The 26,626-nt window shown below is 42.7% G+C and overlaps 1 protein-coding gene across 5 annotated transcripts in view; it reads right to left on the reverse strand.

The window, feature by feature from the left end:
- The window catches only part of SLC10A7 (solute carrier family 10 member 7), a 221,592-nt gene that overhangs the window by 131,685 nt on the left and 63,281 nt on the right, over positions 1 to 26,626 (reverse strand). Inside the window, exon 6 of one of the 5 annotated variants that reach the window (XM_053257902.1) lies at positions 17,426 to 17,723. The exons of the other annotated variants lie outside the window; for them this stretch is intronic. Coding sequence (XP_053113877.1) covers positions 17,721 to 17,723 — 3 coding nt within the window. The 3' untranslated portion in view covers positions 17,426 to 17,720. Of the gene's footprint in view, positions 1 to 17,425; positions 17,724 to 26,626 lie in introns of those variants that run through there. 5 annotated transcript variants of the gene reach the window in all.

Consider the following 26,626-nt stretch of genomic DNA (forward strand, 5'->3'; position numbering starts at 1 on the left):
AAATCTCCACGATGCACAGGAGACAATGAGCCACCAGTCCATGAAGCATCTTTGTAATGCAAAGCTCTTCTTCCCAAGTGCTACCTGAGCTTCAGCCTGGGACATCATCTGCAGAGTGAAGACAGATGGGTAGCTATAATAGCCAAACTCTGTTTTAATCCATAAAAGGTATGAGAGAGAAAAGAGAACTGTAGAGTTACATTTATAGTCTCCACTAACATTTGAATAATGGGGGGTGGGTATGTTATTTGCATCTGTCTTCAAAACTGATCATATACCCACATAAAACTGATCATAAAGCTGATCATATACCTGAGCTTCTCAAGCTTGGAGGCTGAAGCACTGGGTCAATTTGAGCTGACAAGAAAGGATGTTCTAAACTGTCTTGAAAAACTAAAAATTAAATCGCCAGGGCCAGATGGTATCCACCCAAGAGTTCTAAAGTAATTCAAATGTGAAATTGCTGATCTCCTAGCAAAAATATGTAACTTGTTCCTACAATCAGGCTCTGTACCAGAGGACTGGAAAGTAATGAATGTAACTCTGATTTTCAAAAAGGGATCCAGGGGGGATGCAGGAAACTACACGCTGGTTAGCTTAACTTCTGTGCTGCACAAATTGATGGAAAACATATTTATGGACAAAATTGTTAAACGTATAGAAGAACAGGCCTTACTGAAGGAGAACCAGATGGCTTCTGCCAGGGCAGATCTTGCCGCACTAACCTTTTGGAGGTCTGTGAGAGTGTCAACAGGCAAGTGGATAAAAGTGATCTGGCTGACATTGGATATTTGGACTTCCAAAAAACCTTTGACAAAGTCCCCCACCAAAGGCTCTTGAGTAAACTTAGCAGTCATAGGATAAAGGGACAGGTTCACATGTAGACTGGTTGAACTGTGGATTGGTGTGGACTGTGTGGATTGGTGTGGACTGGTTGAAGGACAGGAAACAAAATGCGGTTCAGTGTAAGAGACTGTAAACTGATGCATATTGGGGCAAAAAGACCCAACTTCACATATACACTGATGAGATATGAGCTGTCACCAACTGACCAGGAGAGAGATCTGTAAACTGATGCATATTGGGGCAAAAAGACCCAACTTCACATATACACTGATGAGATATGAGCTGTCACCAACTGACCAGGAGAGAGATCTTGGGGCTGTGGTGGACAGCTCGTTGAAAGTGTTGACTCAGTGTGCAGCAGCTGTGAAAAAGGCCAATTCCATGCTAGGGGTCATTAGGAAGCTGGCTGAAAATAAAAATGCTACTATTACAATGCCCTAGTACAAATCTATGGTGCAGCCACATCTGGAGTACTGCACACAGTTTTGGTCACTGTACCTTAAAAAGGACAATGTAGAAAATGTGCAGAAGAGGGCAACCAATATGATCAGAGACCTGGAACACCTTCCTTAAGAGGCAAGGCAACAGTATCTGGGGCTTTTTAGTTTGGAAAAGAGGAGACTACGGGGAGACATGATAGAGGTCTATAAAATAATGCATGGTGTTGAGAGAGTGGACAAAGAGAAATATTTCTCCCTCTCTCACAACACTAGAACCAGGGGTCATCCCATGAAATTGAAGGCCAGGAGATTTAGGAACAACAAATGCAAGTACTTTTTCACACAGCACATAATAAATCTATGGAATTCTCTGCCATGGGGTGTGATGGTGGCCATAGCTTGGAGGACTTTAAAAAGGGGGCTTAGACAAATACATGGAGGACAGGTTTATCAATAGCTAATAGTCTGGTGACTATAGGCCATCTCCAGGCTCAGAGGCAAGATGCCTCCAAATACCAACTGTAGGGAAGCAACAGCAGGAGAGAGGGCATGCCCTCACCTCTTGCCTGTGGGCTTCTCAGAGGCGTCTGGTGGGCCACTGTGTGAAACAGGATGGACAAGAAAGGCCTTGGGGCTGATCTAGCAGGACTATTCTTATATTTTAAATCTCCTTACAATATTTCCAGGTGGAAAACTGAGGATATCTATTAGAAATCAGTACTTCAATGCCTAACAAGGCATTAGTCAAGCAAAAAAACCCCTTCATCCTTCAGGTATCTGATAACTGGCATTAAGTATATTAATTTAGGAAGGCTATCAAAGAGAAATCATTGTGAAGAACTAATTCAAGAGTTAATTAACAAAGCATACCTACTCTTGAAGAATAACTTGAATCATGTTCCATGTTAAATATTAAAACATGCTGTACTGTCTTACAGAAGACCAGCTAAGCACCAATGTTATGTAGCATTAGCTATTAGGAGTTCTTTAAAAACCAATTTAGACTATTTTGTATAGTTTAAATGCTTAGATTTTTAACAATATATAGCAAAACTAAACAAGCACCAATTCTGTTCTGAGAGATTTTAGACAGTTTCAACATAGTCAAAAAAACTTTAGGAATGGGATCCCATCTAACCTTTGTAGATGTACATCATTGAAGGCCAATTTTACCTCCTCCATGGCCAGTTCATCACTGATCTTTGAAATAAACTTTATATGGAGAAAGAGATTGAACGACAGCACAGATTGCCAAATACATATACAACTGGAACAATTTCTGTTACCATAGGAGCTGGAAAAACTTCTGCTGCAATCACAGAAATCACCAGCAGTTGTGACAGTATAGTCTGGTTCTCACTTCTGTTTCTCCGTGTAAACACAAGAATGAGCAACAAGCTTCAGCAGTTCATATGGAGCACTAAGTAACACAGAAGACCAATTATCATATTCACCTAATTAATAAAACCACTGGAAAGTGTCAGCCATTATTTTACCACTAATACTCCAATTTATACTAGTTTTGAGAACACCAAGAAATAACAGATTAAAATGCAGATTATTAATTATTTAATTAATTAATTATTACATTCCTAAACTGCCCCATCCAGAGGCTCTGGGCGGTGTACAACAGCTTTTAAAAGACATAAAAATGCACAACTGAAAAAAATAGTGCTAAAACAATAAAAACAATTCAAAAACAATTAAAACCATTTAAAACAATTTAAAATACTTTTAAAAAACAACAACACTTTACATTAAAGAGATTGTCATTAAAGAGATTTTAATAGATGGTATAAGACTAGCAGTGCAATACACACGCACATTCTTACAAGACAAAAAGCTAGTGGTGCAAGGAAAACCTCATTCCCCCCACCCCCCATAACTGGTGGCTAATAACTGGCCAGTGAGTCAGTAAGTAATTAGATCTTCACTTATTCTAGTAGGAAGTGGACAGACCAGATACAATAGAGAATTGTATTAGCATTAAGAGTCCTGTACAGTATTCAGCTTGCAAATTATTCAGCTAACCATCTTCAGCAGTGATAACTAAGCAAATACACATTTGGAGCCTATGGTGAGGGGAGAGGGAAATGGTTTGGGGATGAGGAGCTACAGTAGAAAGTAGGGGGCAGGTGATGGCAATGCAGCAGTGCAATACCACTGCTTAAAAAAACCAGTGCAATCATAGGCTGCATTAACAGAAACATAGTGTTCCAGTTATAAGAAGTAAAAGAGAGGAGAGCTGGTCTTGTGGTAGCAAGCATGACTTGTCCCCATAGCTAAGCAGGGTCCGCCCTGGTTGCATATGAATGGGAGACTTGATGTGTGAGCACTGCAAGATATTCCCCTCAGGGGATGAAGCCGCTCTGGGAAGAACAGAAGGTTTCAAGTTCCCTCCCTGGCTTCTCCAAGATAGGGCTGAGAGAGATTCCTGCCTGCAACCTTGGAGAAGCCACTGTCAGTCTGTGAAGACAATACTGAGCTAGATAGACCAATGGTCTGACTCAGTATATGGCAGTTTCCTATGTTCCTATGCTCCTAAAAGTTCCACTGCTCTGCACTTGTCAGGTCTCAGTTGGAATACTGGTTTCATAGAAACCTAAGAAGTTGCCATATGTCATAGTCAGACCACTGGGTCCATCTAGTTCAGTACTGTCTACGGTGACTGGCAGTGGCTTCTCCAAGTGGTTTCAGCTGGGAGGTGGGAAAGGGTGAAGAGAGGAAGCGGGGTAGATTCTGTCAGCTCCCTGACCTCTCCTGATGAACAACAGCCGTCTCACCCTGCCTGCGCATTCCTGTCTTGGCTGAGGTTTGTGTTTGCAGCCCCAGACCTTCTGAAGGACCAGCTTGTGGAAGCCTGATTGCTGTCCTATTCCACCTGTGCCTTCTACACGAGTGCTCGACTTGTTCCACCTGTTCCTAAGGACCAGAGATCTCTCATGAGAGAGGAGATTTCTGGAGTCCTTGGTAGCATATATTGGAGGAAGGCACGCCGGTGGCCTTCAGTGTGGGACTGGGGAGGGGGGAAGTTATATTAAGTTGTGGTTGGAGGTCTGGGTTGAATATTTTTAGTCCTCCTTTTATTGGGTTGTGCCAGGCCTTTTGTTGTCATGTGTTTGGGTTCTCTTAGGCAGAGTGATGCAGGGGGTGCGTTCAGCAGCTCTGGGGCAGCTATTACTGTTGTGGTGGGGAATAGAAGAATTGGCATTGGCAGAGCAGCTGGCCATTACAGGGGAAGGGAAACTATAAATTTAGTAATTGTTTCCACTTCCAGCTGCCCTGTCAGCTCTCTGGCCTCAGGGAGCAGTTCCAATTTCCCACAGAACCTAGTCTTGCTCCTTTGCAACGCCAGGTCGGTTCAGAATAAGACTGAAATCATCCATGACTTGATTATGGATGAGGGAGCCGACCTGGCTTGTATAACAGAGACCTGGATGGGGGAGGCTAGTAGCCCAGTTTGGGCCCAGCTTCTTCCACCAGGTTACTCTGTTGTGGGGCAGGCTAGAGGAAGTGGGTGGGAGTGGGGTAGAGTGGAGTGGCTGTGGTCCATAAGGATACAATATCCCTTACCAGGGCCCCTGTGACAGTTGACTTCATTGAGTGTGTCTTTCTGAGGCTAACAACTAGAGATAGATTGGGGATTCTGTTGGTGTACCGTCCATCCCACTGCCCAACTGACTCCCTAACTGAGCTGATGGAGCTGGTCTCAGAGTTGGTGTTGGAGTCACCCAGACTTTTAGTTCTGGGGGACTTCAATATCCATTGTGAGACTGACTTGTCTGGTGCAGCTCAGGAGTTCATAGCGGCCATGACAACTATGGCCTACCCCAACTAATTTCAGGACCAACTCATGTTGCCGACCACACACTCTATTTGTTCTTTTGTTCGGATCGGGGGGATGTTCCGTGGGTGGGGGATTCTGTGGTTTCTCCATTGTCATGGATGGACTACTACCTGGTTAAGGTCGGTCTCACAGCCACAACCCAGCCCTGCAGGGGTGGAGGACCTATTAAGATGGTCCGCCTGAGACAGCTGCTGGACCCAGCAGGATTCCAAAAAGCCTTGGAGAGTTTTGATGTTGGTCCTGCCAGTGATTCTGTCAATACCCTGGTGGGAACCTGGAATAGGGAACTCATGAGGGCAGTAGACACGATTGCTCCTTCCGACCTGATTTAAAAGTGGCCCCGTGGTATACAGAGGCATTGTGGGGTCTGAAGCAGCAAGGTAGGTGACTGGAGAGCAAGTGGAGGAGAACTCGGCTTGAATGTGACAGGACACAGCATAGAATCCATTTGAAGGTTTATGCAGAGGCAGTGCATGCAGCAAAAAAACCAATTCTGGTCTGCCCGCATTGCTTCTGCAGGTTCGCGTCCAGCAGAGCTGTCCCGGGTTGTGAGGAGTCTGACTCAGGTTCCTTCCAATTCGAAACAATCCCCGGGGACTTTGTTCTGTAGCGATGCTTTTAATTGGTTCTTTGCGGACAAAATCTCTTGTATTCGGGCTGACTTGGACTCCACTGTTTCTGCAGAGTCTATTAAGGTGGCGTCCAGCAATCCCTCTTGCAGTATTAGATTGGATCAGTTTCAATCTGTGATGCCTGATGACGTGGACAAGCTGCTTGGGACGGCCTATCACTCATTTGCTAGATCCTTGCCTGACTTGGCTGCTTCTATTTAGCAGGGAAATTGTTGGAGATGGCCTAGTTAATATCATTAACTCATCGCTGAGGGAGGGTAGGATGCCTCCTTGTTTGAAGGAGGCAATGATTAGACCACTTCTTAAGAAGCTTCCCTAGATCCGTCAGTGATGGATAGTATAGGCCGGTCTCCAATCTCCCACTGCTTTGCAGTGGTTCCGCTCCTATCTCTCAGGCAGATTCCAGATGGTGGAGCTTGGTGACAGTTCCTCTTTAAAACAGGAGCTATTAAATGGAATCCCTCAGGGCTCCATTCTGTCACCAATGCTTTTTAACATTTACATGAAACCACTGGGTGAGGACATCAGGAGATCTGGTACAGGGTGTTATCAGTATGCTGATGACACCCAAATCTATTTCTCCTTATCATCATCAATCATCATCATCATCAATCATCATCATCAGGAAATGGCATTCACTCCCTAAATGCCTGCCTACGGGTAAGGGACTGCAGTAATGGGCTGGATGAGGGATAACAAATTGAAGTTGAATCCAAGCAAGATGGAGGTGTTCATTGTGGGGGATTGGAATTTAAGGGAAAAGTTAGATCTCCCTGTGCTGGATGGGGTTATGCTCCCCCAGAAGGAACAGGTACGCAGCTTGGGAGAGCTCTTGGATCCAGGCCACACCTTGGTATCTCAGGTGGAGGCTATGGCCTGGAGCACTTTCTATCAACTTCAGTTGATTTGACAGCTGCGCCCATTCCTTGGAGAGAAAGATCTCAAAACAATGGCGTACCAGCTGGTAACCTCCAGGCTCGACTACTGCAATGCGCTCTACGTGGGGCTGCCTTTCAGTTAGTTCAGTTAGTTCAAAATGTGGCAGCCAGGCTGGTCTCTGGGAGAACCCGGAGAGACCATATTATGCCTGTCTTAAAACGGTTGCATTGGCTGCCGATATGTTTCCGGGCGAAATACAAAGTGCTGGTTATTACCTTTAAAGACCTGAACGGCTTGTGTCCGGGCTACCTTAGAGAGCGCCTTCTTCGGTATGAGCCCCACTGCATGTTGAGGTCATCTGGAGAGGTCCGTCTCAAGTTACCACCAGTACGTCTGGTAGTGACTTGGAACCGGGCCTTTCCTGTAGCTGCTCCTAGCCTATGGAATGCACTCCCAGCAGATATCCACAGTTTAGGCTCGCAGTCAGCCTTTAAGAGTGCCCTAAAAACTGACTTGTTTGGCCTGGCCTTCCAAGGTTTTAAAATTGTTTTTAAAGTATTTTAATTAGGTTTAAATGGTTTTTAAATTTGTTTTTATATTGTTTTTAGCACTGTGTTAAGTGGTGTTTTTTTAAATGTCTTTTAAAATTTGTTGTACACCACCCAGAGCCTTTGGATGGGGCAGTTTATAAATGTAATAAATAAATAAATACCTGGAGATACCAGGGATTGATCCTGGGACCTTCTACATGCAAAGCAGATGGCTCTACCACTGACCTACAGCCCCATCCTATTTTGTAGCTATAGTATCACCATGATCTCTGGTAGTAACATTCCCCACATTATACAGGTGACCTTCTTTTCACTGTTCTTTGGCTACTGCCTCCATAACTTGTACTTAGTTCCATGCATTACATGTACACTGCAAAGAGATAGATTAGCAACCTTACATTATTTACTCCTGCACTTTGCTCCCACTGCACAAAAGGACTCAATGTTCATATAGCTCCTGTTTTTCCGCTTGAAGCAGTGTATACAATCTGATAACTTGGCTTTTCTTCGGTTTGAACACTGTGAGACTGTTCTGCCATATCATAAACATGGTTTTCTTTTGACACAGGGGGAGAATAAACCCAATAAGCCCTCTTTCTGCATTTCAGTTTGCATATAAGGTTTGCCTACCAGGATATTCTCAAACTCAGTAATCCAGAGGATTTCACCCCAAAGCCATTACTGTGAGTTAACAACCCTATCCTCTGTTTATATGCTTGTAATCCAAGTAAACACAACTGCATATCACGGAAGCAAGACTATGTGTCTTCCTCACATTCTTTGCTTTACAGGAGTTTAGGAGAGTAAGATGATGCTGCAGCTACAACACTGGGCCTAGATATAAGATAAAAATGGCACAAACCCACCCTTAGCCTTTAGATTCAATGAGTGCCTTTTGAGCTTGTTGCTGCCTTTCAGCCTAGTATACTTAATAGGATCATTGCAAGGATAAGATGAATTCCATGAATCCTTTGCAGAATGTGGCACAAAATATGAGCAATGAACGCACTTATCTATTTTAAAGTCTCCTCTCACAGGATTTTACCCAAATCCTCATTAGAGTCCAAAGAGCTGCTTCTGTGATACAACGACCAAGCCAAGAGTTTGCATTACCCAGAGGGGACAACTTGCAGTGCAATGCCTTTTAATGATGTTTTTGTACATATTTTTGTACTGATTATACTGCTTTCTACCTCCAGCTGATTTGTGAAGGTCTCTGGCTTTAACAAGTAAACAATTCAATTGTCAATTTAATCCCATAAACACATAAGAAGAAGAAAATGGCAGTGAGCGTTCAGTCACAATTATCTTGGGATATATTCGCATACAGACAAGATTTAAAGTGCAGATTTTAAAAGTCTGACTCTTGATGAACCAATAGAGCTGATAAAACATGTAACAACCCTGGGACCTGGGCTATTTAAATAATATTAAAAAAAAAAAAAAAACACAACCCCTGCTGCCTTGTAGGCTGCATAGATGCTATGACTCCTTGTACTGTGTAGCTTTTCCTTCCAGATTATATCTAAATTAGCACATTATTTTCTTCCAAGAGAAAAATTTCTCTGGCTTTCCTCCTAAGGCTCAGTTTGTAAGTTACCTTTGCAGTATGCTTGATGATGCAAAGCCTCTCACTCCATGAGTAACTCCTACAACACCTCCAGAACCTATGGCTATTTTGACTACACAAGTAGCCTGTTAGCAGCTACAGTGGAGCAGAAGGTCTCTGGTGAGGGAAGCAGCTTTGTATTCTAAGGCTCTCATGATCAAGACATCCAGATACAGCCAGTAGTGCACAGGGACTTTGTGGTAGCAAGCCACAGCACAAAGGTAAGCTATGAATTAGGCCACAGGCAACTGAAGTAGAGTGTACTCTTATAAAATCAATGCCAGTTTATCTCGATCTTAACACATGCTCAGCTTGAACGTAATTCTCTTGACTTTCATTTTTGAAAAAAGTTATATCCTGACTTTCCATCAATTTCCCTCAAGAAGGCTCACAACAAAATTTAAAACAACCCCCAAACCCCTCGCCCCTCCCCGACACACACACACACACACACACACACACACACACACACACACACACACCCTCCCCCCCCCACACACACACTTTTACAAACACACAGCCGACATCCAGACTAACGCATGCTGAAACATCCTCGGTGCCAGGGGCCTAGCAAGGTTGAAGCATGCCTGGTGCAAAAAGTGAAGACAAGCCCCTGCCCTTGCCACCTCCTTGTTTGGAGAGGCGGTAGGGATATGCACGGACCGGTCCAGAGCCCATTCTAAGGGCCTCCGTACCAATCCGTACCTGGGGCCAGTTCAGCGGTTTGACACCGGGGGAGGGTGTACTTACCCTTCCCGCTGTTTTCCCCCCTCCAGCGTATCCCGTTTTTAATGCATTTGGGGTGGCAAGGTACCTCTCTGCCGGCCCTTCTCCCATTCCTCAGCAAAAAGCTTCAAAAGGCTGACTGCACGCAACACATGGCCATGATTCACGTGTGTGTGGCGTACACATGTGCAGTCAGTCAGGGAGGTACCCTGCCGCCTCAAATGCATTAAAAACCGGGAGCGCTGGAGGGGCAAAAGCGGTGGGGGTGTACACCCTCTCCCACCTTACAGTACACCCTCTCCCACCTTAAAAACCCCCCTTCCTCAGTGCCAGACCACGGAGGTGCGGTTCCGTGCATACCTTATTCAATTACAGCTATGCCCCTGCTCAGCACGCACTAGGGAGATGAGGTTTTTTTTTTTTTAACCAATCTCCCTTCCTCTACAGCGTATTATGTCTCCAAAAAAAAATGTCCTTGCAGGTTGCAGGCATGGGCATAGTGTCTATAAGACAAAGGGGGGATAATTGTCCCCAGGCCCGGTGGGTCAAGGGGCCCACAAGGCTTGGGGTGAGGCCTGTTACCACCGCCCTTTCCATGCCACCGCCCTCTCTGCCTTTACCACGCTTTGCATCCACACGATGGGAAGAAGCGCACTGGGGCTTCCTTTCTCCTCCGCCTGCACCTCCTCCTCCCAGCAGACCACCCCTTGTCACTGCTCCGCTCCCTGGCTGCTATGCAGGAACTGCCAGAGGAGGGGCTGCCCAACCCCAATCCGCCCCAATCCAGTGGAGGAGGACGGAAACCCCCAGCAGCTCTGCGCCCAGTTCAGCCCGGCTCAGTGAGGTTGAGCCAGTGCTGCTGCTGGCCACGGTGATCTTTGGCCTATGTTGATCTTTGCTGGGTCCAGTCCATGCCTATATACTCTGTTGATTGGCATGGTGAGTTCTAATAGCTAATTAACTGTGATGGAGGGGGATGAATCTAGTCTACACCCCCACTTTCCCACATGAACAACAGATGGAGGTACATGCAGAAATTTTTACACACAGGAGTAAGTGCAGATCCCTCTTCTGCATAGATATTCTATAGATTCAGGACAATTAAACCATTCTGAACTTAGCTGTGAATTGCAGGTCACTTTGAGAGAAACACATAGGAGGCAACACATAGTTTTTCTATTGCAAAGTACAAATAAAAGAAATGTGAGGAAAAATTCTGATTTGCAAAAGGCACCTTTTTCCTAACAGCTGAATGATTTCACACAACATTAATTATTTAGCTATCCGAAACATCACATGTGCACAGAGCAGTAAAGCAGACCAGTGGCATTTTCATTTCAAATTTGTACCATCTTTGGTCAATACACATAATCTGCATTTGTAACACCTGCTTCAGTCAACTATGAAGTGCAACATTATTTATAGATCTCCTTTCATCTTTACACTGTCCAGCCAACACAAAAGAATTGCATAATGGCAGATAATGATCTAGTTTTCCAAGGATATGGATCAATTCACATGGGTTTTGATCATATCCTGATAATGATGTGTTCATGTATTTGAAATTCCACTTTATTAACATTTGTTTTTGAAGTGTACCACTATTATTGTTATCCTAATCATATGTAATATATTTGGTCTTCCAAAAATTGTCACTACATTTACACACATACTGGCAATGAAACAGAGTATGTAAGTAAACTACAGTGCAATTAAGCAATAATGCACAACAGGGTGTACCTTAATGGGCCATTAAGCACATGCCTCAGGTGTATTGGTAGGCAGGGGACCAGAGGGAGAAAGACTTCAAATACTCTGTAAGTGCACCAATGGCTCATTAGTGCATACCACAGAATTACTTGTTGCTATAGTAATATGCACAACATCAGTCCTCCCCCACCACCACCTCCAAGGATACATGTTATGGTTGGGTGATGTCACAAGCAATATTTTCATTCAACAGGTTTGTTTATTGGCATTAACAGTTACCAGAAGACTGCAGTAGAATAAAAATCAGTAAAACAAGGAGATACTACAATCCTAAGCCCCATTTGTATGAAACACCACCACTACCACCATCAATAATTTTTTGGGGAACATTCCAGAATAAGCATCTGAGTACTGGAGAATTAAAGGGAAGGGAACTGTTTTACCGATTATCAGTGATGGTGCCCTGAATGACACGTTTCCTTCTCCCCATTATAATCTCCAAGCTTCCTAACAATGTCTGAACAAACATAACCCAGTGAACACTAGCCCTATTCTCACCTTCTCTTCCACATCAACCACCTTCTCTTCCACATTAGCACATGGAAAGAGAGCAGGATATCAGCTTGCCCTGCCTCAACCTCTGTGTATTCAGTTCAAGGTGAGAGGGGGCTCTCCGTGCATGTGTACACATGAACTTGTGCTCATGGCTGCTCTGCACTTGTAACTGTGAACCCTGGAGCGAGTAGAGACCCTACGCATGTACAATTATATATGCACAGAGCCCTTTCTGTGTCCATACATAACTGCAGAGAGAAAGGGCTCTGTGCATATATAAGTGTACATGCAATAAGGGCCAAACATGCAGAGGTTGCAACCAGACAAGTGAAAACGTGGAGATTGAGGGGCAAGGCCAGGTCTCTGCAGGTGTCTAATTGACACTCATTTTCATTATCCGCAGATACGGAAGGATTAAAACTCTCATATCCACTGTTCTAAGAGGGCCAGAGATCACTTCTGACCGCCATTCTGGCTGGCTTATTTCTTTAAAGAAAACTCTTTTTGTGATTTTTGTGGGAATTTCACAGTTTTGGGGGCATTCCTCTGCACATGCAGGGCATTCTTGAACACATGCAGAACCCGGCACAGTAAAAGCTTTTGCGTTTCTTCAGGGTGCTTTAAAAAACAACAACCCGCTTTTAAAGCATTTCCCCTACATTCTAGAACCCAACCCCTTATTTCCCATTGGAATGCCTCGTTGCTCATGGTTTCATTACTCGTGGCAGTAGGCAAGGAATGGAACCCCTGTGCGTAACGAACAAGCAAGCCTGCTATTGGACAAACCACTATCGTTCAACCTCAAATCCTCACATTATGAACTGGGGAATTTAGCAGCTTGTCAGGGGCATAGCTATAATAGGGCAAGGGGAGACAGTTGTCTGGGGGCCCACTGCCTTGGGGGGGCCCCAGAGGCAAGTCAATGACTGACTCCCCCAGCCGCACACCCGCCCGGGCTTCCTTCAGTTGTAGTCATCCTCTGAAATTGATGTGAGTGTTAAGACCTAGAGCTACCAGAACAGCATGTCTTTCTCTAATACCATTATATGACTTGCATCGTCCACAATAATTTAAGATTTCTTTACTTCATGAGCTGAGCTTCAGTGAGGGGGCCCCCATTTTAAAATCTTGTCTCTGGGCCCACTCCAACCTTGTTACGCCCCTGCAGCTTGTAGTGGCCAATTAACATAGTAAGAACTGGAAATAATTCTGAGGCCTCTCTGGAGAGAACATACTCCTCAAAACCTATCTGCAAGCATTTAATAATCTCTCTCCTGAAAGTTAAGTTCTCATACCCACGAGATGAAAGAGATGTCTGAAAGAGTGCAGCAACTACACTGGCTGCACATTAATTGTCAAGAACAATTCAAAATGTTGGTGTTTATCTGTAAACCTCTATCCAGTCTGGGCCCTGAATGAACTCCCATTCCCATTAAGATGAATGGGAGAGACTCTGTTCTAAGTTGTCCTCACTGACTATGAGGCAGCCCTATCAGGAGTTATTGCTCAGTGGCGGCTCTGCATACAACTCCAAAGCATGATGATATCTATGATATCATCAAGATACCGATAACGAATTTAAAGGGCTTCAAAACTAGTTTAACAGAGATGTCTAGAATAATTTGCACAAGCTAGGCCAAACAATTCACTACTACAGAAACCTCCACTCTTTTACAGCATCTTTTGATGTAGCACCATCTGCAGCTGATCAGGAAGAACTTCCTAAGGCATCTTTGAGTTAGAAGAATCTAAATTCAGAACATCATCAACTTTGAACAGTTTCACACACACACAGACACACACAGAAAGAACTAACTTACATGAGTATGAATGCAAACCACGAAGCAGCAGAATCTCAACTAAAAGATACCAATTTATAATTAAATACTAACAGTGAGAACACATTCATTCAACCATATATTTTAAATAACTACAATAAGCAGCAGGTAGGAGAGGTACGTTTGGCCAAAATTCTCAAAACATTTTTCCTTTTTTAAAAAAAGAAGTGCACAACATTACAAAAGAGGGAAGAAAATGCATGAACAAGGGCATACCCAACCTCCCACTTCATTTTCCACAGGATATTTTAAAATGCAAAATAATTAATCGATTTTTAAAAGTGAAAAGCACTTGGTGTAACTTAATAAAACAAAAAAGCCAGTCAATTTGTTAGTTCCACACCATGGAATTTCTTTAAATAGTAATGAAATCATTGCTAAAAAAATCCATCTTTATTAACAAATAAAAAAGTTGGCTCAGCCCATGAAAATTGGATTTGTAAGTTGTTGGTCATTCCCATAATTAAATCTATGTCACAAATTTGCAAGAAAAATGGACACCACAACTAATGCATTTACTTGCCACACAACTCCTTTCAGGCTGTATACAGAATTATGCCTGCTAAAACCAAGTAGATAAGAATTATATACATTTTTATTAACAAGGCATTTTGTATCCAGGGATGGGGGTGGGGACTAGGTTTACATGTAGCTCCAACTAAAACTAAAATGTGAAATATAATCCCTGACCTTGCTCTCATAGAATGCATTGCTCTGCTAAAATAAAGTGATTCAGGCCCTCTTGGAAGCTTTTCTTAAGAAAAAGTATGTTTTTCCTCTATTAAAACATGTAAATTGATAAGTTGCAACCCATAATGCTACAAACATCACTTTCACAAGAGAAGATGATTTTTCATTTGTATAGTAATTACTAGAGATCCAAAACACTGAAAGTTTCATGTTCAGAAACGTTTAGGATAGTGTCAGTACAAAGTTCAGGGGTGCCCTTGGGAAAGTGACTTTGCAGTGCCACCTTAATGCTGGAGGTACTGAGCACCCATTATTGGCAAATACTTTTTAAAAATCTATAATACAAGGTGCCCATCATTGGCTCATTGGATACAACACGGACATTACCTAATGAATAAGAAAAGGAAGAGGGAGAAAAGGAAGAGAGAGAGAGAGAGAGAAGGAAGAGCGAATAGAAGGACAATCCATCCTGGGTTGTCACACTTCTTGGATTTCAGGCATGTTACCCATTGCCCATTAGCTAGCCTGGATTCCCAGCTTTCATTTTAAAAAAAGTTAAGCTCTTGCCTGTGTAGAAGCTGAGATATGGAGCAAAATGTTCAAGCACTATTCTGTACATAAATCGTTGGTAAAGACAACCACAGGGCTCTAAATCGACTTGATGACACACTTTACCTTTAAGGCAGGCGAAGCACAGGAGCCTGGCTGGGAGAGGTGCACAATAAGCAAGCCCCATGAGGAATGTTGCCTTTGTTTTTGTTTTTCCAACAGAAGATCCCTAGAGGGCAGTTGAGCTTGCATTTTTATGTACATCATTGTCTACCTGTGTATTGTAATTTGTAAGGTTTTTAAGCTTTACAGTGCAATCCTATGCATGCCTACTCAGAAGTAAGCACCACTGGTTTCAATCAGTCATTCTCCAAAGTAAGTGTGTATAGGATTGCAACCTTAATTGAAAAGCTCACCATATTTATTTATTTATTTGTTGTTGTTCTATTGCTCCTATTAATATCGCACAGTGTGGTCTCCATTTATTTTCTCATAGACATATGGGTTTTTTGTTTTTTATTTTGTTTTAAACCACCATGAATTCTCCCTGCCCTCTGCTCTTTTCCAATCTATATTTTAGAAAGTATTCTAAATCAAAAAGAGTCATTTTGTTATATTTTATGTGCTGATTTCAGGATGTAAATGGCGACAAAGCTTAAGCATACTGAAAGCCTTAATTCCTAGAGTTAATTTTGTAGGGTCAATTGTAGAATTTAGTGGTGATGAAAATGCACTCTTCACCAATAAATAGCATATTCAGGTATTTGAAAATGGAGTGGGGTGGTAGTCTGCAGTTGGTGAGGAATCCATGACAGCACCGCACCCAGCTAATTAGGCAAGATTAAGAACTGAACTTGTATATTAGAAAGTGCTGGGTTATGAAGTCTGAGTGTTTAATGCTACGTGAAATGGTCAGGTAAAGAGATCCTCCCAAACTATTGGTGGATATTCAGAACAGGTACAAGTTAATCTACATAATATGCAAATTAGGGTGCCCAGATTTGGAGAGACTGAACATAGCAACCCTAAATCTATCACTACTGATTTGCTGGATGATTTTAGGGATTGATACAAGGAATTGCTCACTTGACAGAATGCTGACCTTCTACAACATTTTCAGTTTACTAGTTCAAGTGGAAAGAAGAATTAAGACATCAAAACACAGGGCATATGTCATGACTCCTGTCACAGCCAGAGGAATGGTGGGGGGCGGGCAAATTCACTGGGATCGAATCCTTGTCTGCAAGGGATTCACAGCAGGCTGCCACCATCCATTTTATTTTAATGTGGGACAAACCACTCTTTCCACATAAGATTCCTGGGGCAGAGTGTGTGTGCGTGTGCGTGTTAAAGTGGCAAAACCCTCCCTCAAAAAGGCTGAGCAGTCCTAGGCCTTCAAAAGGCATGTGACTAAGGCAGACCCAAAATGAAGAGTAGCACACTTCAGCAACAAGGATTTATTATTAGATTAAAAGAAAAAGGTATACAATAAGAACAACTGTCTTTTCATAAAACAGATTGTAAGAGAGAGCTTTAATTAACCTGGCAATGCAGATTCCAAGCAATCAGTAAAGAAAAATAACTTCCCTCATGCATCTAACTGACTTAGTTCTAACTTATTACTTACAGGACTTCCCTTTCCCCAGCAGCTCTCAGCTTGCTGCTTGTTCAGGGCCCTCCTGGGACAGACTAACTATCAGACCAAAGCTTTCTCATCTCCAGTAGGTGGCTCAGTAGGTTTCCACCTAGTCCTCTGGATCAGACCTTCTGCTTTGAACTTACCGGGCTTTTTTCCTTAATAAGAAAGGCCCATCCTCCCAGCAGTTGCTCTAAGTGAAGCCTTCCCATCACTACAGCATGTTAAAATACAGTTCTAAAAAATTAAGAACACCCTCTTTCCCCAGACCTTCTGAATTTGGCTGAATGTGGAATGCAATGCAAAAAAATTTAAGTGTGAAATATAGTCCCTCACAATGTGTCTTTTACAGTAAATGAGGGAATGGCCATTTCTGCATTAGGAAACTTTGGGGGTGACGCAATGAATAGCAGTAAAATGACTTCAGCTGGGTTCAGACATAATGCAAAACCATGGTTTAGCTAAACAAACCATGGGTTCATGTCATGTTTGAACGTCAGCCTTCGTACAAACAATGGTTCTTTGTGCTTACAAATCAGGATCTGAAACCATGGTTTATCCTAATAGAGGTTTCCTGTTATGTCTGAGTCCACAGATCATAGTTAGGGCCACTGCTCCATGGAGACAGGAGTAATTCATGAAGCAGAAACCTGAGCAGTCTGGAAACAAAAAGCAGACATGTCACTCTAAGCCATGGCTTGCTCGCACATCTGGAAGGTCCAACGTTTGTGTGTGTGTGTGTGTGTGTGTGTGTGTGTGTGTGTGTGTGATTGTATTTTATACACACACACACACACACACACACACCAACTAAGACAGAGGGTTACCAAGTCTGACTGAAGCTATTCTTGGAGTTCCCTGCCCCCATATTTTCCTCCAATTGTTTCAAAATATCAAGCTATTAAAATTTCCAGGATTACTTTCAAGAGTCACTTCGACATTGATGCCAATTTCTGGAGACCTTAGGCCAATCCTGAAGGAATTGCACTCCATGAATTTGATGGAATAGGTTCCAGTCCATGAAGGTGTATGCTGTATTTGTTAACTTTTAAAGTGTCACAAAACACCTTTTCTTTTTCACATAAACTTAGGACACTGGCTGACATCCAGATTAAGTTACTCACCAGTACTACTCAGGAGGAAGTCCTTTAGAGTAGTCTGGTTGCCAGTCACCGAGTTCTTCTGGAAACTCAAAGCTGATTCAATGCATTTTTACTGTGAAAAAAAGAGGTAGATTTTTTTTTCTACTAGTAAAAAAACTTTTGTCTAGCAGGAAAAGGAGACAGATTTTCTTATATAGCATTCTTATTTCAGCAATTAATCGATGCTTCTACAGCACAGCAAAGTCTTTGGAAAGACTACAAATACATCCATGATAACTTAGATCCCTTTCAGTCTGGCTATGAGACAAACTGCCATGGTCACCCTGGTGGATGACCTATGTTGGGAGATAGACAGAGGGAGTGTGACTCTGTTGATCTTCCTGGACCTCTCAGCGGCTTCTGATACCATCAACCATGGTATCCTTCTGGGATATCTCTCCAGGTTGGGACTTGGGGGCACAGTTATACAGTGGCTCCGCTCCTACCTGGAGGCTCATACTCAGAGGTGGGGCTGGGGGATGCCTGCCCCACCCCTTGGCCTTTGGCCTATGGAGTGCCACAGGGATCTATTTTGTCCCCCATGCTGTTTAACATCTACATGAAACCTCTGGGAGAGGTCATCCGTGGGTATGGGCTGTGGTGCCATCAATATGCTGATGACACCCAGCTCTACCTATCTTTTAAGTCAGCAGATACTAGGGAAGCAGTGGATACTCTGAGCCGGGGCTTGGAGGCTGTCCTGGACTGAATGGGGGCAAACAAGCTGAAACTCAATCCAAGTAAGACAGAAGTGCTCTGGGTTCGTAGAACTGATCATCTGAGTAATTAGGAAATCTGGTCTTGAACGGGGTCACACTCCTTCTGAAAGACAAAGTCTGCAGCTTGGGGGTGCTTCTGGACCAGATGCTGTCCTTGGAGGCGCAGGTGGCGGCAGTGTGCAGAAGTGCCTTTTACCAGCTATGGCTGGTACACCAGCTGCGACCCTACTTGAAGAAGTCGGACCTGAGAACCTCAGTCACTCATGCTTTGGTAACTTCCAGATTGGACTACTGCAATGCGCTCTATGGGGGGCTGCCCTTGAAGATGGTTTGGAAGCTTTAGCTGGTCCAGATTGCAGCTGCAGGGATGCTCATGGGCACAAGTCACTTCACAAGTGTCACACCCATCCTGGGGCAGCTTCATTGGTTACCAGTCCACTTCTGGGCTATAATCAAGGTGCTGGACTTGACCTTTAAAGCTCTAACTTGTTTATTAATTTCATTACTTTTATTTTACAATGTAATATTTTATTGTGGTGAGTCAACCTGACCAGTAGTTTACTGGAGGGGCAGGGTATAAATAGTTTAAATGAATGAATGAATGAATATCTGGGCAGCAATGCAATATTGCAGCTTATGTTAGTATTTAAGTATCTTATCTTTTTTTTTTCCATAGATCAAAGAGAATCTCTTCCTTCTAGATGTAAAAGCAGGACCAGTTGCCCTTTAGAACTTCTAATCACATAAGTGCACATTTTGCAGCCTGATCCTGTGCATACTTAACTCAGAAGCAAGTCTCAATACACTAAGCAGAGCTTCCTCCCAAGTAACTGTGCATAGGCCTACAGTCTTAGAGCCACAACTATTGCTGATAATCAACTGTCTTAAATTACAAAAATGCTATCGTATTTCATTAAATCATTATCACAAGGAAAACTCAAATCACATATGCTGCATAATTATTCCAAACCCCACTTTTTAAATGAGGGGAGGAGATAATGGTATTAGCTTTGTAACTTAAAGGAATTCTTTGCAGTATAATTCTAAAATATTCTCTTGGACTGAAATGTATGTAAATTGAATTCATCTATTATTAGTCATTACCAGACTAGCTACATAAAAAACATTTTCTGTAACAATCAGTTATTTAACACATTGTGTTTTAATTAGGCCTATGATGGCATTAAACTAGCAATAAATATGCATGGTTTCTGCCTGCAAATCTACAGGAATTCATTTTCAAGATGAAACTGGTTTAAGATCTGGTTTCTGGATTAAATCTTGACATCTGTATCTGTTATCACCCATAAATGACAACAAATGCTAATATAAGAGAAGGAGTCAATAAATAAGGTGAATTTACATTTCCCCCCACAGACACATGTACCCATTATGTATTCATTACTACATACCCTCATTACAGCATATCTGAACATGTAGTATACATAGTTTCCACATAAAGTTGGCAATAATGTTACTGACAGTTTTAAAACAGCGGCCACGGTCAGATTGCACCACCATTCAATAGCCAAGTGTCATTTTATCTTTACTGTAGGAAGGAGTTAAACCAAGTGAAATTTACTGTAGAATGTGTGAAAAATATGGGGACAGTTTATCATCAAACAATGTGTACAAGTGGTGTGAACTGTTCAGAAACAGTTACATGAGAGTAGCGCGTGAATATTGACCTGGTAAGTCAATGAATAACTCTACCAAAGTTATAGGCATAACTCTATCAAAAATGTTTTTCTCTGATGACATAAAAAAAAGTTTGTCAGTCACTAGAATTAGGAACCAGAACTGGTTCCGTGCACACCCATGAGGCTGGGGGGTGGCTTTAAGGTGCGGGGAGGGTGCTCTTACCTACCTCGCCATGTCCCTCCACCCCGGCACTGCTTTAAAAATGCTGGTGTGGGGCGGCTATATACCCTCTTGCTGCCCTGGTCACTGTAAAACCGGAAGTGTTGGGTGTGCGGGCACCCACCATGCATGTGTGTGACAGGTGCGCGTGCATGCCACTTCTGGTTTAATGTTGACTGGAGCAGCAAGAGGGTATACAGCCACCTTGCACTAGTATTTTTTAAAGCAGTGCCAGAGGGGTCAACGCGGTGAGGGAGGTAAGAGCACCCTCCCCATGCCTTAAAGCCACCCCCGCCCCTGCATTCAAATGCAGGGGTTCTGAACCTGTTCGGCGTTCCATTCAGTGAAAGCTGAGCAGGCTCATGCACATCCCTAACTAGAATAAATGTGTCAAGATAGGAGGTGGTTACATTGAAAGACAGTCTATGCTCATGTTTCTGGAACAATTTTAATGCTTTACTTAAATTCACTTATTTATTGACTGCCCCCCATATCTGAATGCTAGGAAGAGCCATATTCTTTTCTAGTTTTATCCACGTCTATGCAAGCCAAGCAATTTGGCTGAATAACTATACTTCAGCAGATCAAGTACACCAAGTACTGTTCTCAGTTTTATCCTTTGATGTCATTTGGCCTCCTGTTTTAAAAGCACTTAAGGAATGTGTGTAGCAATTGTAGAATTGTTCTACTAGGAGATAGGCTATCTACTAGAATTGTTCTACTAGGAGATAAGCTACCTCCTAGTTCTTCATAGCCAACACCTTTTAGATTAGCTCTGAACATCCGAAGGACTGTGGGCAGCAAGCAAAGAGCAGGAGTGAGCAAGGAACACCACCAGAGGGGCCTATGGGATGCCTTCAGTGCAAGCCATCAGGACAGTTTATACAAATATGCTACAATATTTACTAATGAAGGTGAACACCTTGCAGGATTATCTGGCAATGTGACCTGGTAGAAAATTCCTTCACAAATTCAAACATCAATGAGATCATGTAGATATTAAGCAAACAAAATCCATCCCAAAATGAATTTTCAGTCAATATCCTCTACAACTCTATTGCTAATTGCAGGGAGCAGGGGGACGAGAATTTATTATTATTATTGGATATTTATATACCACTTTTCACCAATGTTCCCAAAGCAGTTTACATAGAAAAATAAACAAGACATAAATAAGATGGTCCCCCATCCCCAAAGGGCTCATAACCTAAAAAGAAACATAAGGCAGATACCAGCAACAGCCACTGGAAGTATACTGTGCTGGGGTTGGATAGGGCCAGTTGCTCTCCCCTGCTAAATATAAGAGAATCACCACTTGAAAAGGGGTCTCTTTGCTCAGTTAGCAGGGGGAAATTGGCACCAAGGCAGACTTACAAACTTGTTCCAAGGCCAGTTACCCATGTCCTCCTGTGCTAACCCATATGGCTTCTCCTACCTACTTTTCCAGGCCTGCTAACTTTGGCCCTCCTGCATATGTTGGCCTACAACTCCCATAATCCCTGGCTACTGGCCACTGTGGCTGGGAATTATGGGAGTTGGAGTCCAAAAACAGCTGGGGGCCAAAAGTTGAGCTTGGACCAACTTCACACTGCCCTAGACAGTGCTGCTGCCACGTACAATGACAGCTACCACCACAGCTCTGCAACATGAAGGCTGCATGGATCTCATTATTTGAGCTTTAAAGAAGGATTGAGACTAATTGGTGCAGCCTCCATAGCACCACGCTATGTAAACCACCATGGGACACTCATTTGGGTGGGTGTGGTGTATAAATATGTAATAAAGACACATGGCAGTGCTATGGTGGCTATTTACTGCCCTATACTTACAGAAGTTGTGGTTTGCCATGGATGCTTTCCTACTCCCATTAGATGAGCAGGCAAGTAGCAAGTTGCAAGGGTAGATTAAAACTCAAATCGTAGCCACAACTGAAAAGGCTGCAGTCAATAATAAACTCCAAAAAGGCAAACATTTGTATTCACATGAAGGCACACACAGCTGTTCCATAGCTAGCAGTGGGGACTCAGTCTTTGATATGATGCTAATTAACTTGGTTTACTTGTGCACATAGTCACAAGGTTTCATGCTTTGAATTTGACCTGAACACCCCGAATAGAATGGGATGAGAATCAGGAGAGCACCTAAATACATGCACTGTGGAAGCATACTTCAACTTTTTCTAGTATGTAGCCAATTGTATGATGCAGCCATTTCAATGAACAAGTGCCACATCTCATCCTCCCTTTCAAGAAGTTCAGAATTGCAAAGATGGTCTCCCACCCCCGGTGTTTCCCTTACAACAACCCAATGAGGAAACTTAGTTTGACAGGCACAGCAAACTTCATGCCAGAGCAGCAATCTGAATCCAGGTTTCCCCAATCTAAATTAACTCTAGATATTACACCACATTCATTCTCATCAGATAACCCTGGAAGCCACACAACCAGGATACTTGCCCCCTTTCCTGCCACTGCTCCTCTGCAACTGGTGTTTGGAGGCATCATGCCTCTGAGCCTGGAGGTAGCCTACAGCTATCAAGACTAGTAGCCTTTGATAGACCTGTCTTCCATGCATTTGTCTAAGTCCCTTTTAAAGCATCCAGGCTGATGGTCATCACCACATCCTTGTCCATGGGGCTCTCAACTGAACCATGTGTTTGCAGAAAGCATGGCACATGAAGTGACCTAATTTTTTAAAAATTATTATTATTTCTTGTTTACACAGTCAGACAGGTGTTATTGACTGGTTTGTTTTATCCAGACATCGAGTCCATTATTATTGTTATTATTACTAGCTGACCAGGCGCATAACATCTGCGCCCCTAGTAGCGCCGCCACCGCCGGGCCCAAGAGTGCCGCCGCTGCCTGGCCCGCCGCCTTGCCTCTGCAGCCGCCCAGCCAGGCAATTATCCTGGGAGCGCCAGGACCAATCAGGCGCCCCCGCAGCCCAGCCGATCAGCTGGGCTGCCAGGACGCACGTTCCAAAGGCACACCCAGGAGAATTAAATATATAGATTATTATTATTTCTTGTTTACACAGTCAGACAGGTGTTATTGACTGGTTTGTTTTATCCAGACATCGAGTCCTTCCCAAGGGCCTGGGATGCCAGAATTTTATTGTCAGTTGTTATAGATATCGTCGCAGAATATAGGCTGTTCCCAGTAAAACTGCTTTTTGTAATTGGCTGATGGTGATTTCTGTGGCCCCTATGGTGTTGAGGTGCTCTTCAAGGTCTTTTGGAACTGCACCCAGGGCGCCAATTACCACTGGGATTATTTTGGTCTTTTTCTGCCACAGCCTTTCAATTTCAATTTGTAGATCTTTGTATTTGGTGATTTTTTTCTATTTCTTTTTCTTCTATTCTGCTATCCCCTGGTATTGCTATGTCGATTATTTTGACTTGTTTTTCTTTCTTCTCGACTACAGTGATATCTGGTGTATTGTGTGGCAGATGTTTGTCTGTTTGTAGTTGGAAGTCCCATCATATTTTTATATCTTCATTTTCTACCACTTTTTCAATTTGATGGTCCCACCAATTTTTGGCTAAAGGTAGCTTGTATATTTGCAGATGTTCCAGTGTATCATCCCTGCTACCTTGTCATGCCTTTGTTTGTAGTCAGTCTGTGTGATCTTTTTACAACAGCTGATTAGGTGGTCCACTGTTTCATCTGCTTCTTTACAAAGGCGGCACTTGCTGTTTGTTGTTGACTTTTCTACTTTTGCTCTTATTGCATTTGTTCTTAGTGCCTGTTCTTGCGCAGCCAGTATTGGTGTTGAATAGTTTCGCGTTATTGACCATTTGAAGTGCATCTTCTTCACTGTCCTTGATATATTCTTCAAGGCCTCTTTTCTCCTCCTCTACTGTTTGATGGACTTGCAGCATTCCTCTTCCACCTGAGCTGCGAGGGAGGTATAGCCTATCTACATCACTGCGGGGGTGCAGAGCATGATTGATGGTCATGATTTTCCTGGTCTTACGATCCAGCGTCTCTAGCTCTGCCTGGGTCCAGTCTATTATCCCTGCAGTGTATCTGATAACAGGTATAGCCCAGGAGTTTATGGCTTGTATGGTGTTCCCACCATTGAGTTTGGACTTGAGGATTTTTCTAACTCTCCTGATGTATTCACTTACAATTTTTCTTTTAACTTCAGTGTGTGCAATGTTATCAGCCTGGAGAATGCCCAAGTATTTGTAATGTTCTTTCTCTTCCAGGTTCTTGATCTTGCTTCCATTGGGCAGTTCTATTCCTTCTGTTTTTGTTATTTTCCCTCTGTTCATTATTAATGCAGCACACTTGTCTAGTCCAAACTCCATTGCTATATCGCTACTGAATATACGGATAGTGCTTAGCAGTGATTCGATTTCTGACTGGGACTTTCCATACAACTTCAGATTGTCCATGTACAGCAGATGGTTGATTTGACTTGATGTTTTAGATGTTTGGTATCCGAGGCCTGTTTTGTTTAGTATTTGTGAAAGTCGGGTCATGGTGATTACAAACAACAGTATTATTATTATTATTATTATTATTATTATTATTATTATTATTATTATTATTATTGAGATGAAGATGAAGAAGTAGTTTAATTGCAGTAGGCATGCTCATGGTTTTCAGAATTTACAACAAACTATTGCAGATTGAGTTCAGAGCAGAGGTTGAGACTAACTGTGCTTTGATGGAGCAGAAATTACTATTAAATCTCTAAAACCTTCAGTTTAAGATGATACAACCACACTGGAAAGAGGAGAGACCAATTCCCGCCCCCCTTAAAGTTCAAGTATGGAAATTCAAACTTTGTGAAGTCACCTTGACTTTTCTCATGTCACCTTAACACAGTTCAGACACATATGTGCCCTAGTCCCTGTGTAGCCAGATTTTCTCTTGCCATTGTCCACATTCACCTTATCAAAAATGTGAACTCAAAAAAAACCAAAAAAACCATCAACAAGACCTTTAGTAATGACCGTCATTGATACAAATTATTGCTGACAGTCTAGTTGTTGAGAGTTTGAATACACCTATTTTTATTGAGATAAATATGGATGTTAAATAGGAAAGTGTGGCTACATAGGGGCTGATGTTTAAAGAGTGTCTGAAGTGTGTTACAGAGATATGAGATGAAGGTGACCACAATGAATGTCTGTACTTTGTAGACTATGAGTAAAAGTGGGACACTCCTCTCTCCAGCATAGTTGTATCATTTTCAACGGAAGGTTTTAGATATTTAAATGTCCAAGTTTTGTATAAAAGCGTTAGAAGTAATTGTGTTCGCATAAAATGGTTGGAGGCAGTTTTACAACAAATGAAGACAAGCTGTGCTGACCAGTATTTACAGGTGGCCTATGTTTTCATCAGCAAGAGAGAGGGGGAGGCAAATGAAGAACAGGAACTGGGGTTAGCAACTATATTTGAGAGAGGCTCGAGGGCGGTCAAAGACTGCACCATAATTCTTTACTTTGTTCCTAGCTAACTCAGGCAGCTCAGCTATGGCTGTCCCTGTTGGCAACTTTGAGCAGCATCTTCCCCATGTGTGAAGTCATCTTTCACTAAAAGAATGACCCTCCCTCTTCCAGAACTTTTAACGGGTGTGTGGGTGTGGCCTGTATCATTTGCAGCCAGGGGAGGATGAGAAGTCTGGAGAATTAACTTTCTCCTTTTCCCACATTCTTTGTCTGTCCTGTGTCGTGAAGATTTGATGGGATTGTGTCATGGTGAAGCTATCGGACTCCATCTTGACCAGTAACTTGTTGGTCAGAGAGAGGTGGGGCAGTGGAAAGGAAAACTCTGCATGTAGAGAGGGAAAAGACCTCTTTGTTGTGGCCACTGTAAAACAGAATGGTGCAAATGCTTACAGTTGAACAGAACATTATAATAGGGACTACAAGACATTATTAATACAGAAATACTTGTTTGAGAAAGTTTGGAGACATGATTTCTACCTACTCTGTGCGTACTAAACGTAAACAAAACATAGATGTTATGTACATGTTATGACCAGCAGAAGACAAAAAAGTTCAAGGAAATTCACGTGGAAAAACCATGGTTCCCCCCCACTCATGTTAACTACAGAGTCATTGCCATTTCTCTATCATGAAGTAGAATGGGATAATGTGAATGTAAACAAAGGTCAAGCAACTGAGTACATGCAACAAGAAGAGCTTTCCTGCCCATATTAGGCTCTTCCACCTTTTAACATTCATTTCTTGAGGCCATGCCGTGGACTGGGGTAACAATAACTTTCATACCAAAGTTCTACAACAGCTGAATCCAGCTGCAACATAAACTTTGGTAGCCAATTAAACACATCTAATATAGTCTAATGCCACACCCAGTAATGCCAGCTTTCAAATATTTTCTTATAGTTTAAGGTATAAAAACAATTATACTCAAGCAAG

The sequence above is a fragment of the Hemicordylus capensis genome, chromosome 5 (assembly GCF_027244095.1).
Source record: "Hemicordylus capensis ecotype Gifberg chromosome 5, rHemCap1.1.pri, whole genome shotgun sequence".
NCBI lineage: Eukaryota > Metazoa > Chordata > Lepidosauria > Squamata > Cordylidae > Hemicordylus > Hemicordylus capensis.